The following is a 15,262-nucleotide window of genomic DNA, read 5'->3' as shown; positions in this document are numbered from 1 at the left end:
ATCATCTTTGACTCTTCAGTCAGCACTCACTGTGTTGCTCTTTGTACCCATCATCAGATGCCAGTGTACAGGCACTCCCCTTTTCAACTCATAAAGCAGTCATTCCACCTAAGCACTCCCTCACGCTAACAGCACTAGCCACACTAACAGCACTAGCCACGCTAACAGCTCTAGCCACGCTAACAGCACTAGCCACGCTAACAGCACTAGCCACGCTAACAGCACTAGCCACGCTAACTAGCAATCCATACACCAGCCCGGGCAGTCTATGATCCATGACCCCGATGACAGCGATCTGGCAGCCACACCAAACAAACACTCAACTCTCACGCTTCAATTTTGGGTCTCCCCCCCCCCCCTCCTTTTTCTCTCCACTCACCCAATTCCATCTCTTCATTCTGTCCATCCTCTCCCTCTCCTAATTATCTCTGTCCAGATGTTGCCCTGTCTGGCAGCAGTGTTCATCATTAGTGGCCTCTCTGATTAAGACATGAGAATGAGACTGGAGCCACACAGACAGGCCCCGAGGTCTCAGAACTTCACCCCTGGCCACATGACAGCACAAGTGAAACATCCCATTCTTTCCCCCTAATGACATCCGGAGAGAAATATTTTCCTCCTTTTGGCAGCTTGCTCCCTGTGTGTGTGTGTGTGTGTCTGTCCCCGTGCCTGTGTGTCTGTGTCCCCATGCCTGTGTGTGCATGTGTGTGTGTGCCTATGCGTGGCTTTATTCCTCCACTGCTAAGATAACTCAGATCTTCCTTCGAGTACGAGGGCTTGGAGCTGACCGGCCTCTTTCTGGAGGCAGGAGGAAGCACAGTGACGGGGTGACAGGGTGAGGGTTAGAGCTCAGAGTGACAGGGTGAGGGTTAGAGCTCAGAGTGACAGGGTGAGGGGGTGAGGGTTAGAGCTCAGAGTGACGGGGTGAGGGGGTGAGGGTTAGCGCTCAGAGTGACAGGGTGAGGGTTAGAGCTCAGAGTGACAGGGTGAGGGGGTGACAGGGTGAGGGTTAGAGCTCAGAGTGACAGGGTGAGGGTTAGAGCTCAGAGTGACAGGGTGAGGGGGTGACGGGGTGAGGGTTAGAGCTCAGAGTGACGGGGTGAGGGGGTGAGGGTTAGAGCTCAGAGTGACAGGGTGACAGGGTGAGGGTTAGAGCTCAGAGTGACAGGGTGAGGGGGTGAGGGTTAGAGCTCAGAGTGACGGGGTGAGGGTTATAGCTCAGAGTGACGGGGTGAGGGGGTGAGGGTTAGAGCTCGGAGTGACGGGGTGAGGGTTAGAGCCCGGAGCGCCGTGACAGAGCGCTACGTCCCATCCCAGTGTTACTGATGGTCACAGCCTCCACAAGGCCCCGGGGCTCCGTGCTGCGGCACAGCGGTGAGGTCACAGGCGCTGGTGAATTACAAAAGGAGTCCCCCGATGGTCATCACTTCCAATCAGATAACCATATCCACTCACTTGTACTGTAATCACCACATCCACCTTATCTTATACATTAGCCGACCTAACCACCCCCACCCCCCCCCACCCCCCCCCCACCAGCACTGGGTCAGTGACCTGTAGAGAAGAACAGGGGGGCAGAAAATCCAAAAGTGGACAAATGTTGAGTGCTTCCCCATGCTTCCTCCGAGTCACTCGAGCTAGACCATCCAAGAGAGGGGAAACAACAGGGGCGATCATGAGAGAGAACAATGAATGTGGACCTCTTGTCTGAGGAGCAAGCCTGACTCATGGATATAGACAGGCCTGTCTGGGCTCCAACTTGCTTCGGTTCTGACTGATAACGCCAATTGTGCGATGGATTTTTCCTTGGAGACTTGGAACAACATGAGCAAATACCCCGTGCCGACGGCCATGAGCACGGCAACAAACAACCTCAAGGGAAAACCAGCTCCTGGCTGCCAAGCCGATCCAGTCATCTCATCTAGACCTACATCCTCATTCCAGTAATCCAACAACACACACACACTCATGCCAGGTGTCGGGAGATGACGGCTTGATCGTCAACACTACCTAATCCTGTCATCTACGCCCAAACTCAGAAATACTACTTCTCATCCTTGCACTCATCCCAACCCCTCACCCTCACCTCCCTCCTGTTTCTTCACTCACCCCTAACCTACCAACTCACCCCTAATCTACCTACTCACCCCTAACCTACCTACTCACCCCTAACCTACCTACTCACCCCTAACCTACCTACTCACCCCTAACCTACCTACTCACCCCTAACCTACCCCCCCCCCTCTCCCCTCCCTGCTGAAACCCTCAAACAGTGGGATCCTCGACTGTCTAAATCCCTCCTGGCCATATGGCAGACACCACAGGCTGCTCTCAGGACAAGCATCCCCATCTGGGCCCTTCCACAGACGCACATCTCACTCCACTGGAATGTGGTTCAGATGGTTCAAGACGTCACACGTGCTCGTCCAACGGATGGTATCCCTCTGTACTGATGGAGGACAGCAACACAAATTCCTCCTCAGTTCCCGTGGGGAAGAGCAGAGGAGATCTGTCGTTCCCTCCTCTTCGCCTCTCTGTCCGCGGAGAGAGGAGTGGGTGGTGTGATGCTAGGTTCTGCAGCCCTGCAGCAGCCAAAGCCCAGAAAGGAGAGGAGGAGGATGAGGAGGGTGAGTTGGAGGATGAAGGGGGGCTACTCGAACGGATGTGGAGAGATGGAACTACGTCATGTGATGTGTGTTATGGAACTAGCACTGTGAGAAGACGGATCACTGTTATGAAGCTAAACGGGAACTTTATTTGTGTCTTTTTGCAGGAAGTGTGTGTGAGCGTACGTGAGTCAGACTTCCATCTGTGGTGTGGCAATGGAGCAGGTGCTTGGCCAGACTCTCCTGATCTGCACAGTAGCTGCACTATGTGCGTGTGTGTGCGTGCGCACATATCTTCATGTTCCAGAACCATTCCGGGAGCGATGATTCACACCGTCCTCCATCTCTCCTTCCTCCCGTCAGCCTTCTCCTCCGGCCCCCTCACCTCCCAGCCTTCCAAACACGTCCTCCATCTCTCCTTCCTCCCGTCAGCCTTCTCCTCCGGCCCCCTCACCTCCCAGCCTTCCAAACACGTCCTCCATCTCTCCTTCCTCCCGTCAGCCTTCTCCTCCGGCCCCCTCACCTCCCAGCCTTCCAAACACGTCCTCCATCTCTCCTTCCTCCCGTCAGCCTTCTCCTCCGGCCCCCTCACCTCCCAGCCTTCCAAACACGTCCTCCATCTCTCCTTCCTCCCGTCAGCCTTCTCCTCCGGCCCCCTCACCTCCCAGCCTTCCAAACACGTCCTCCATCTCTCCTTCCTCCCGTCAGCCTTCTCCTCCGGCCCCCTCACCTCCCAGCCTTCCAAACACGTCCTCCATCTCTCCTTCCTCCCGTCAGCCTTCTCCTCCGGCCCCCTCACCTCCCAGCCTTCCAAACACGTCCTCCATCTCTCCTTCCTCCCGTCAGCCTTCTCCTCCGGCCCCCTCACCTCCCAGCCTTCCAAACACGTCCTCCATCTCTCCTTCCTCCCGTCAGCCTTCTCCTCCGGCCCCCTCACCTCCCAGCCTTCCAAACACGTCCTCCATCTCTCCTTCCTCCCGTCAGCCTTCTCCTCCGGCCCCCTCACCTCCCAGCCTTCCAAACACGTCCTCCATCTCTCCTTCCTCCCGTCAGCCTTCTCCTCCGGCCCCCTCACCTCCCAGCCTTCCAAACACGTCCTCCATCTCTCCTTCCTCCCGTCAGCCTTCTCCTCCGGCCCCCTCACCTCCCAGCCTTCCAAACACGTCCTCCATCTCTCCTTCCTCCCGTCAGCCTTCTCCTCCGGCCCCCTCACCTCCCAGCCTTCCAAACACGTCCTCCATCTCTCCTTCCTCCCGTCAGCCTTCTCCTCCGGCCCCCTCACCTCCCAGCCTTCCAAACACGTCCTCCATCTCTCCTTCCTCCCGTCAGCCTTCTCCTCCGGCCCCCTCACCTCCCAGCCTTCCAAACACGTCCTCCATCTCTCCTTCCTCCCGTCAGCCTTCTCCTCCGGCCCCCTCACCTCCCAGCCTTCCAAACACGTCCTCCATCTCTCCTTCCTCCCGTCAGCCTTCTCCTCCGGCCCCCTCACCTCCCAGCCTTCCAAACACGTCCTCCCTCTCCTTCCTCCCGTCAGCCTTCTCCACCTCCCAGCCTTCCAAACACGTCCTCCATCTCTCCTTCCTCCCGTCAGCCTTCTCCTCCGGCCCCCTCACCTCCCAGCCTTCCAAACACGTCCTCCATCTCTCCTTCCTCCCGTCAGCCTTCTCCTCCGGCCCCCTCACCTCCCAGCCTTCCAAACACGTCCTCCATCTCTCCTTCCTCCCGTCAGCCTTCTCCTCCGGCCCCCTCACCTCCCAGCCTTCCAAACACGTCCTCCATCTCTCCTTCCTCCCGTCAGCCTTCTCCTCCGGCCCCCTCACCTCCCAGCCTTCCAAACACGTCCTCCATCTCTCCTTCCTCCCGTCAGCCTTCTCCTCCGGCCCCCTCACCTCCCAGCCTTCCAAACACGTCCTCCATCTCTCCTTCCTCCCGTCAGCCTTCTCCTCCGGCCCCCTAACCTCCCAGCCTCCCAAACACGTCCTCCATCTCTCCTTCCTCCCGTCAGCCTTCTCCTCCGGCCCCCTCACCTCACAGCCTCCCAAACCCGTCCGCTCTTAACCACCTTTCTGTCACGCTCAAGTTGTCACAATTCACACATATCCTCACAGAACCTATAACTAGAAACATCCCGAAAATGTCCTCCCCTGGTCTCCTTCCCTCTGCCCGCCCCCTCTCCTCGAGACTTCTGCTGTGACCGTCTGCTCCCGTCTCCTCTCTCGCACGCTGCTGCCCACTGCACACTTACTGCTAATTCATTCATACCAGCAAATTACAGCTCACATCGCTGCCTTCTCTCATGTCATCTGTAAAAACAGCTTAAAGCCCAGAAGTTCTCGTTTGATTTTTTGTAGCATGTGAGCTACTAGAGCTAAAGAGGTAGAAACAGAGGGCGGATTGACAATGTTTTTTGTTGTTTGATTTCATTGGCCACCCAGGTCAGCTCCATTGACCCAGTTTCCATGGTGACAGGAAGGGATGGCTTATCTAAAAGGCCTGGATTGTCTTTGTGGAATATTGAGTCAGTAAACACATGCTTGTGACACTTCACCCCCCTCCCCCCCCCAACACGCACACCCCCTCATCAACCATGACTACAACCACCCATTAGAATACTCCACGTATCCATGGGCAACCCTTTCCAAGAACAACAAGATGATGCAGACACAAGTGCACTTCCTGCTCCGGTGGATTGGACGGCATTGTTGTACGGCTCCTATTTATCTCATCAAACCACTGGTTCCTCCTCGCTCTAATGAAAATGTGGATTCTCCAAAAACAACACAAAACTAACAACCATACAAACAAATTTGTAATCGACAGTTCCGTATTCGTGTGAGGGAAACAGTTCTAGGACCCTGGTCTTTTGAACGCACCCCCACCAAACCTGCTACAGAGTCCCAGTCCTCAGATGGAAGCTGAGGACTGGGTGTTTGGCTGTCTGCAGTGTCCTCTGACACAGCACTTGGAGGAGCGGGCCGACCAGGACCCATACTGTGTCTGTGTCACAACCACAGGTTATTCCCCAACAGAAACTGGGCACTTCTCCAGTTCTCCACCTCCCAACATCATTTTCCAGGAAAATCTTTTGCCTTATACTGGGGTGGACTATAGCTCAATTTCCCCTCAGGGATTAATAAAGTACTACTACTATAAAGCGTATGCAAACAATTCATGTAGCACCATTACTAGTTAGCATGATAAAAGTAGCGCACTAACTATTCTAGCACAGAACAGAGTGGTGTCATTCAGCCAGGCAGGCCTAGTTTCTTCAGCCTAGTCTTCCCTCAGTCAAGCCGTTACATAAGAGGTGCCACCCAGGTTCAGATGACTCTTTGATAATAAAGCTCTAGGCAAATGTCCAGCTATTCAAATCGTCCGACAGTGTGTAACAGCGGCTAATGGACCGCAGGCGTTCCACAAGATATTCAGCGTGACTGCCCAGGTCTGGGGTGAAACATTCCACCACAGACCCCTCAGCTCAAAGCTAGGTGCTAGTTAGCAATTAGCCTGCCGTTCTCCCGTTGCTTCTCCCCTGAGAGAATGCTGTACAGAGGGGGTCATTAAATAAGAAAAACAAAAGGCTAGGGGGCGAGAGAAAGAGAAGGAGGGAGGGAGCGAGAGGGAGGGAGAGAGATAGAGAGAGATAGAGAGACAGCAAGAGGAGAGAGAGCACCCTGGTAAGCTGATTAGGTGGTGGGTCTGGAGTGAGTCCAAGCCATGGCTGTCGGCAGTGGGAATTTTGGGCAATGTCCTGAGGAAGCCAGAGAGAGGGTAATTAAAGAGAGGAGCTCAACCCACAACAATGAGAACAGCAGCCAACCGGCAGACTGCATGGGTTCCTGTGCCTTTATGAGTAATCGTTGTGCATTAAATTGGGCAAAGGAGTATCAATAAAAACGTTGGACGTTTGGGTACAACATCTGTTTTGAGATACACAGCATTCCGTGATCTTCATCTGATAAAACAGGCTACTCTTTGCTGCCACGGAGTTAGAGGCTTAAACATGCCATGCAAGTTCTGTCGCCAGGGAATGTCTTGCTGTAAGCATAACCCTACGCAGTCAACCATTTGCCTGAGGGTTAATTCAAACAAGCCCAAAGAAGAAAATACATAAATGTCCTGTGAGGTCATCAAGACATATTGGAACTTTGATTCAACATAATTCTAATTATATCTTTGCTTCGAGATCGGTGTTGGCAAAACAAAATCATCTCTATGCCTAGAGCTTGCCTGACCCTAGCAGGTGGCTTGTCTGGCTCGTCGTGAAAGCTGGAGGTGAAAGGTCAAGAGGTCAGATGACACCTGCATCTGTTGCAGCACTGACAGACTGTCAGCTGCAGCAGGGGATCAAGCCCCCAGCATGGACCCGGCAAGAAGTGGAATTCAGCCAATGAGGACGTCTCAATAGGGCGATGAGAGCAATCCAACCAATGAGGACGTCTCAATAGGGCGATGAGAGCAATCCAACCAATGAGGACGTCTCAATAGGGCGATGAGAGCAATCCAGCCAATGAGGACGTCTCAATAGGGCGATGAGAGCAATCCAACCAATGAGGACGTCTCAATAGGGCGATGAGAGCAATCCAACCAATGAGGACGTCTCAATAGGGCGATGAGAGCAATCCAGCCAATGAGGACGTCTCAATAGGGCGATGAGAGCAATCCAACCACTGAGATTTATTAAATTGGTAAACATGCTAGCTGGAACTTGATCAATCTGCCTAGGACTTGAGACGTGCAAAACAAGAAGCAAAAGAAAACTAGCCTTTGGGCCTGACCACAGACAGACAGAGACTTTTAGACACACGTCAGTGAATGTAGCTGTTGCACAAAGTTCTGCGGTAAAATGACTTCAAATCCCCCCCCCCCCCCCCTCCCTTCCTCAGTGTTAGTTTTTTTTATGAGCGCTTTTCTCAGTCGGGTAAACCCTTCACCCTGAGGCTTTATATGAAACCTTTTGTTGGTGTCCCAGTCTAGTGTTTGGAGCAAGCCGAGTGAGCAGTCAGTCAGCCAGCCGGGTAGGCAGACAGACAAGTAGACAGTCAGACATGCAGTCATTCAGACAGACGGTGAGTGTTCAGCTTTACAGAGAAGGAGAGGTTCAGAAGAATGAGACACAGAGAGAAGAGACACACACATTAAACAACACTGTTGCTCTCTTAGACACAAATGATTTATAGTCGTAAGCGAGAGCAAGCATGCGAGACACAGACCGACAGAAGCTTGGCAGGCAGGAGGCTGGGGGGAAAAGAGGGAGAATGTGAAAGTCAGAAGAGAAAGGAGGATGAGAGTGAGAGGGTGGAGGGAAAGAGCGAGAGTACTGAGAAAGCTCAAACGGAGGGAGAGAGACAGAGACTGAGAATGTGGGCTTTCGTTTATCCCAGTCCTCCCTCAGTCTCTCTCTCTCTCTGTCCACTGTGAACGCTTGGAAATCAAGTGTGGGAATGAAAACATTTCTAAAAGGAACCTGTTGAGGACTTCTCAACACGAGGCAGCAGTAAGAAGGACCCCGGGAAACAGCTGTTCATTTAAACCCTCAATACCGACAACGCAACCCACGATCCATGGCACGAAACGGGGCAAGTCGTAGCTACCGAGCTGAAACTCCCGAGCTGTAGGCTGCCTGCAGCACTCTCTAATGGGAGGGGACACCTCGACCAGGGCCTGCTGAAGACACTCCATGCACATCCTGCCTCGTTCCCTGACTGGTGATAATAGCACGGCTGGATTAAAGCAGGAAACCATGCTCTCCACAGCTGGCTCCAATCTAGTGGTGTTAGATCTGGGGTTTCTCCCAGGGAAGGCGGTCGGAGGAGGGCAGTGTTCACACGGGGCCCCTCGTAAGACAACAGCCACCCCCGCCTTCTCTGTAAGCTACATGCACAATGCTCGTGCACATGAGCTAGACCGACATGTATGGTCCACGCCAATTCGTTTCGACAACAACGGCGATCGAGAGCTGCTAGGAGGAAGGGGTTGACTGAATCGGGCGATTTCCACTCGCATGCCAAGTCTTCGAGTTAGAGTGTGTACGCTGGGGAACAATGATGTTTGATGGGTCACAATTAGCAAAACGTTATTTTTAGACTCATTAAGCATCGGCCCACAAGTCTCTCCCTCACTAAGTGGAGAGAGGGATGAGGAGAGGAGTGGAAGGAGAGAGGGTAGTTGAACGCTCTTAAGAGCTTCAATTAACTTGTCCATTCTCTTTCCAAAAGCAGAAACCCACAATTCAAGAAGGCTCCGATCTCCTTTCATAACTTACTTCTCTTGTCATTTAACACCAATAACTATGCAGTTTGATCAAGATTAAGTACAGGGTCCTTAACAGCATTTGAATAGATCCATGTACAGTTTACCCCCCCCCCCCCCCTTGCTGCTGTGGCCTTTAAGATGAACTCATGGATAAAGTACAGTAGGGCCATATTCGAGTTACCAGTGTCATCTGCAGTACCAAAGGCTAAACACGAGACCATAGCTCTGGGTTTCCATAGCAGAGCCAGGACTGGGCTGGGCAGGACTCTGATGAAAGTGTCCAAACAGTGAACCATGGGCTGAAAAGATGGTTATCACAGCTATATCCGGGATGACCCCTCTAGCTTCAGTCAGCAGAGACTAGAGAGCAGAAATCAAAACAGAGGGGAGAGATAGGACAAAGCTAGGGGAGGCTAGCAGAGTGATAAATGGTTCTACAGAATGCAGACTACCAGTGTGTGAAACTGACAAGGTCCACATGAGGAACTTCCGCTAGCACTGCAACTACAGCAAATTGTTATTCAAGTTTGGTTCAGCTTTGGAAAGTATAAAGTTGGCAGTGCAGGCCTCTCAGCTATGGACCACAACCCAAAATGAAAAGTGCTGCAGGTTGGGGGGTATCAGCGAAGCTTTGCAGTTAGGTTGTGTGGACGTTACCCACTGGGCAGTGTGGACCTGAGATTAGAGGCCCTGTGAAATGAATGGGTATTCCCATGGTTTTTGCGGCTTTGTGCTACGGGAACAGTGACCCCACTGTAATCCACGGCTGTTTACATTCCAGTAGATGAGTTCCTACTGGAGCCAGGGGTTAAAAAAGGTCTCTCTCACAGCCAATCCAGCCCACACCAAAACAAGCCCCGCCCATCCCTCACCAGGGCTCTCCAAACAAACGGCAGAAATCCACATAGAAAGGCTATCATGGGAGGTGTAAACTACCTCCAACTCTGCCCCTCCCACAACCCCCACCCCAAGCGACACACTCCCATCCATCTTATCCAGATCTCTCTCCCCCCCCCCCCCCCCCCCATCCCCAGCCCCCTTCCCTCCACCATGGCTGACATGCTACAGTCGTTAGTGGTCCTGTTACTTTAGTTTTAATTGAGGGGGAGTCAACTTTCAGTTTGTTCCACAGCTGACTGGCTGGGAACAGCAGCACCAGTGTACAATCCCTCCCCATGTCCACGTGACCACAAGAGGTGGTGAAGAAACGACTAAAGGATTTTTGTCACGGTTTAAAAATAGCCCTTGTTTTTTGTTGTTGTTGCAATCTCCCCTGACGTGTGGCTGATGTCTGCAGGCCGCGGGTTCTGCAGGCCGCGGGTTCTGCAGGCCGCGGGTTCTGCAGGCCGCGGGTTCTGCAGGTCTAACAGTGTGACTCTCTGGAACAAACATCAAGTCAAGAACAGGGTCAAATTCAAGAGTGCAGCCTGCTTCATTTGACTGCCATCAAAGTAGGTTAATACTAGAAAGAAACTCAGGTGATTAACATTTATTGTTTACAAATGACCTGTATTTGTTGCTTAGTTTCTTAGTATGTTTGTGTATTTGGTCAGACATTTGATCCCCTTTCACATAAACAGAACAATGACGGGTTCCAAAAGCCTCACGGTGTAACTCAGTGAGTGTCCAGACTTTTCCGATGGTTATTACACCAACATTCTCAATAAAAAGAAACACAAACTAAAATATCACAATATTCAAAGCTGTCCTGAGTCGAAACAAATCATTGACGCCAAAAAAATTCACAATGACCTATGTGCAGATGCATAGCGAACGGGGCTATTTTCACCCATGTCACATGACACGGGTCACTTGTAGTGGGTGTTAAGGGCGCGCTGCCTTCATCCATTAGGTCACGCAGGGGGGCAGTAGGAGCTAGGTGTTAACACATCAATTTCAGAGGTTAGCTTGTGGGGTTATTAGAGAGTGGGTGTTGAGACTGATGACGCTATGGAAGTCTCAGCATGGGCTGGAAAAGGTCCACTGTACACCCACACACCTGCTTTCTACGCTGTGCGATAAAGTATATTGCGCTTGTGTGTATGTGTGTGTGTGTATATACCGGACATGTACCGACTGTGTGTGAGAGCCTGTATGAGCATATCTGTGTGCAGAAATTGTTTTATGCTCTCTTTGTTTAAAATAAATGTGAACCGAAACAAAAGGATGTTTGCAGTAGCGTTCCTGACAAGCCTCTGTTCCACGGAGCCAACGAACCCTCCTCTTTCCTGTCTGGAAACAGCCGAGTCATCACTGACGACCCCACAAGACGCCGCAAGTCTCCACCCTGCAGACACTCCTCACCCTACACAACACCTGTTCTTGACACAGGCCCTGCAGTCAAGCACTCTCTGACCTGAGGGCTAATCTAACCACACACACGTCAGAAACGTCTGGAGCTCAGCACCAACACCCTCTCAGACTCCTCTCTGTCTTCCTTGTCAGAAAGCTGCCGTTGGCGTTTCCTAACTTCCTACACTAATTCATATGAACATAAAATATGATGTTGACCATTACAAAAACAGGCATTGAGCAGAAGAAGTAACCGGATTGTGTATACAAGTCTTCAATATTTAGTCAAATGAACATTTGATCAACTAAAGGACAGTTAAAACTCGTGATTATAGCCTACAGCCCTACACAGTGTTCTCTCACAACCAGAAGGTTCTTTATCAGTGTGGGTTGAATAGACCCCTTAAACACAACTGTTGGAGGGTTAGACTGTGAGAATTCCTGAAAAAAGAGAAAAAAAAAAACTGGAATCCTACATGGTCAAACATTCACTATGAGCTCTCTGCTGAACAAAGAAACAAAAAGGTGTTGCCTAGGTAACTCCAGCCTGAATTGACTCCGTCAGCCAGTTAGCTGTAAAACTATGCAATCAACTAGCTTAGCAAGTATCTGGTGGTACTTCTACCACCATTTTACTATAATTTGGGATATAATCCTTATTTTTTTTAATAACCCCGGGTCATCAGGATATAATCCTTAAGTATGTCCCTTTCTTTAACAGTACGTTCAAATGGTTGTGCAACATTGGCCTTGTTTTGAGGCCTCCTGAAGAACCAACACAGCCAAGCACCCTGTTGTTCTGCTGTATTTTCTTTGCATGGCAGAACATATTCTATGTAGGCCAACAAGTTTATCCCATTCTCTCATTTCTCCCTCCATCCATCTATACATCCACAGCATCCATTCTCTTCTCTCTCTGCTCACCCTCTCTTTCTCTACCCCTCTCCATCCACAAATGTCTCCCCCATTTCATCCCAAGCACCCCAACATCTTTAAATTCTCCCCCCACATCATACAGATAACCTTCTCTCCAAACTACCGATCCCATTGTTATAAATAGTGGTTGTGGGCCTACCCCACTCTTGAGTAAACCCCGACACATACACAACCCCCTCCTTTCCCCAAGAGCACGGAGCGTGTGTGATCTCTCCCAGGCCCCAGCTAACCCATTTCCCCCCCGGGTGATCCCACATCCTGCGGGTGTAGACCACAGCCCATCTGGGTCTGGTTAGTCCCGGGGCACAGGGTCCCATAAAACTAGGTTTGGAGAAAGCACACAGGGGCACCTTCTCATCTCTTAACCCCAACCCCATGCTCTCTGGCTGGGGCTCTGATGTGGGATTGAGCCCCTGGGTCTTAGGAGACGTCATGCTTTTTTTTCTCTACTGCTCCAGAGAGACATCCTTGTAGAGATTTGGGCTGGCATATGTTAACTATAGGTTTAAAGCTAGGATACCATTACATAATAGGCTATCGGCCCATTGGTTGTCATAGTTACACTGAGTATTTATGTTTTGTGGCAGTGTAATGTGTTGCTAAACTACCTGGTTTCAATGGGAAGAAATTTGTGTTATCATTTTGTCCGGTGTGCTTATAATAGAATATATACAGGATATCATGGAGAGGATCTGGTGTGTCAACTGAGAAATGACCCACATTACACCCATTCTCTCTGTCACAAACTCACAGGGCATTCGTTTACAGTAGCCTGCACTCCATAAACTATGAACCTAGTGCAGCAGTATCAGGTAAACATGAAACATGACTGACCAAACGTAGCCAAGAGACTCCACTCTTCAAATTGTGTTCTGTATGACCAGGGACTGATTATAGATAGCCCTGCCACTTTGCATTGTTTTCACAGCTGAACCCTATAGAAAAACAAGGCTTCAAAAACATTATTCACCACTTGAGGTCTACATCTAGAACAGCTGACCCCACTCCCTTTGATCCTCCTTTCAGGAAAAAGATGAAAAGATGATGAGTGACACTGACCGAGGACAGGAAACAGGAAAGAGAAAACGTCCTCCCCGTTTCGCCTTCCTCTGTATACATCTCGTCCGTCTCCACAGTCTGTGACACCTCTCCCTCTGTACTGTACTTTCCAATGACAGTTAGGTCATCACTATGCCACGTTTGAATCCTTTGACAGTGTTAAGGAGACAGATTAATCAGCAACATGTAGCCTGACATTGGGTCTTGTGACAGAAGAGATGTTTAGTCTTTTTTTTTTGAGAGAGATGAGAGATGTTGACGTTAATTTCATACATCGAAGGACGGACGCCAACATTAGGTATTCACATGTAAGGGACAGGTTCCTGTAGAAGGAAATGAATTCTCGACGATCCTTTGGAGCTGTGGAACAAGTTATCCACCCACATAACGCCAACACACACACGCATTGAACTGAATAGCCCTCATCCCACTGTTATATAAAAGGTACTCAGTATCTCAACAGCAAAGGGTGCACAGAGAGAGAGTGTTCTTTCATCCAGTGCTCTTGCACCTCTGGCACAGAGAAAACATTGCTGGTTCAAACAGCCTCGCTTTCCAAGCTTCTGGATTATACAAATATAGACCAATCAATACAACCTGCCTACACTCTGCATCTCGTTTGAATGTAAAGTGCTAGCGATGAGACGGCTGTGTACAACTGATGCAGTACTGTATAGTGTATTCAAAAACACAATAAGTGGTTCCAAGAGTATATCTCACTTGGCCTAGTTCAGAAAGTTTTTTGCACTGATAAGTAGTTGGTGAGGGGAAACCTACACAAGACGTGTTAACAGTTTAAACAAAAACACACGTGACGTCCTGGTGTATTGTAGCCTACTACACTCGACTTCTCACAATCTCACTGACGCTGTGTCACTTAATTCCTTTTTTAGCACCTCACGCCCGGCCAGTTAGCTTAGCGCTTAGCATGTTCGCGCGATGCTAGCTAGCTAGCAGGGCTGGCTGGCTGGGGTGACTGGTCTTGTTGACGGTGTGGTGACAGGATGGCTCAGTGACACATTCTGCAGGTATGCCTCAAGAGTGACAGATTGACACTCCACTTACACACCAAACACGATAGGCATGTCCACCTTGACTCACATTATAAACATGTACACAACATTTCTATTGTTTTGTTGTAAGTTACGAGCCATTCTTTTCCTTTGATGAGCTCTGGGCAAACAGCTCCAGTTATAAAACCTTCACGGCAAGGGAGTCTCGTAAACAATGGACAAAACAATCGTAAAGTCAGCTTAGAGTTGTAGTAATTCAAATTGGAGCTCATTGCCAAACTGCAGATGGTGACAAGCACTCATGAGTGTTTATCGCTAGCCAAACTATCCCAGAGCTAAGCAAGCAACACAATAAGGAAGTTTTTACTCACCATCTCATCCAGGGCATAGCGCAGTAACCCATGCTCGTACAGGATGAAGAACCGTCTCTGCCATTTCTGTTAAAAGACAGAGACATAAAGAGAAGGTGGATTTAGTAACATTTGCTTTGTTCATAATGTACCACAACAAAAACAAAACATGGCAAAGCTTACTATGATTGTAACTGTCCTGTAGACAACAGTTTGAGTTTCACAACAGACCCTAGGCTTGGAGCATAATGGTTGGTAACGAGACACTGTACAACTGACAGGGTTTACAACTGCTTACAGTAACGGCACCCTTCTCCCGAGGCTGATGTTGCAGATGGGCTTGTGACTCAGCGGCCTAGATCCTACTCTCACACTAACACGCACACTGCAGCAGTTTAACCCTTGGGGCCATGCAGCATCCAATATGCTGGCCTGGCTCAGTTTCAGCATGTGCCAGATACTAGACTTTGAGATTTGCTGGACTATGTCCTCACCTCCCATGCGTCACTTCACAAAATATTAAACATCCATTACTAGCGTTGTGATAACCCTCTGACCTGATGAGACTTCCAGGAAGATCATCCACCCCCCCACCCCCCTCCCAGGCAAAAGCGGTGGGAGCCCCAGAAACAGTGAAACTGTTTCAGGACGGCGTGCGCTACCCGTGGGAGGTTGCCTTGTGCAAACAAACTAGATGGGAGATGAGAGAGGAGCAAATATTCTGCTGAGTCCTCCATGGAACACAGGACAG

At 50.3% G+C, this 15,262-nt stretch overlaps 1 protein-coding gene across 8 annotated transcripts in view; it reads right to left on the bottom strand.

Annotated features, from left to right (window-relative positions):
- si:ch73-103b11.2 overlaps positions 1-15,262 on the bottom strand; it is a 48,061-nt gene that overhangs the window by 27,259 nt on the left and 5,540 nt on the right. For all 8 annotated transcript variants that reach the window (XM_047032816.1, XM_047032814.1, XM_047032812.1 and 5 more), the window contains exon 3: positions 14,533-14,598. In XM_047032816.1, coding sequence (XP_046888772.1) covers positions 14,533-14,598 — 66 coding nt within the window. The remainder of the gene's footprint in view (positions 1-14,532; positions 14,599-15,262) is intronic.

Source organism: Hypomesus transpacificus, chromosome 13 (assembly GCF_021917145.1).
Source record: "Hypomesus transpacificus isolate Combined female chromosome 13, fHypTra1, whole genome shotgun sequence".
Lineage (NCBI taxonomy): Eukaryota > Metazoa > Chordata > Actinopteri > Osmeriformes > Osmeridae > Hypomesus > Hypomesus transpacificus.
This window is presented reverse-complemented; position numbering and strand designations above follow the sequence as displayed.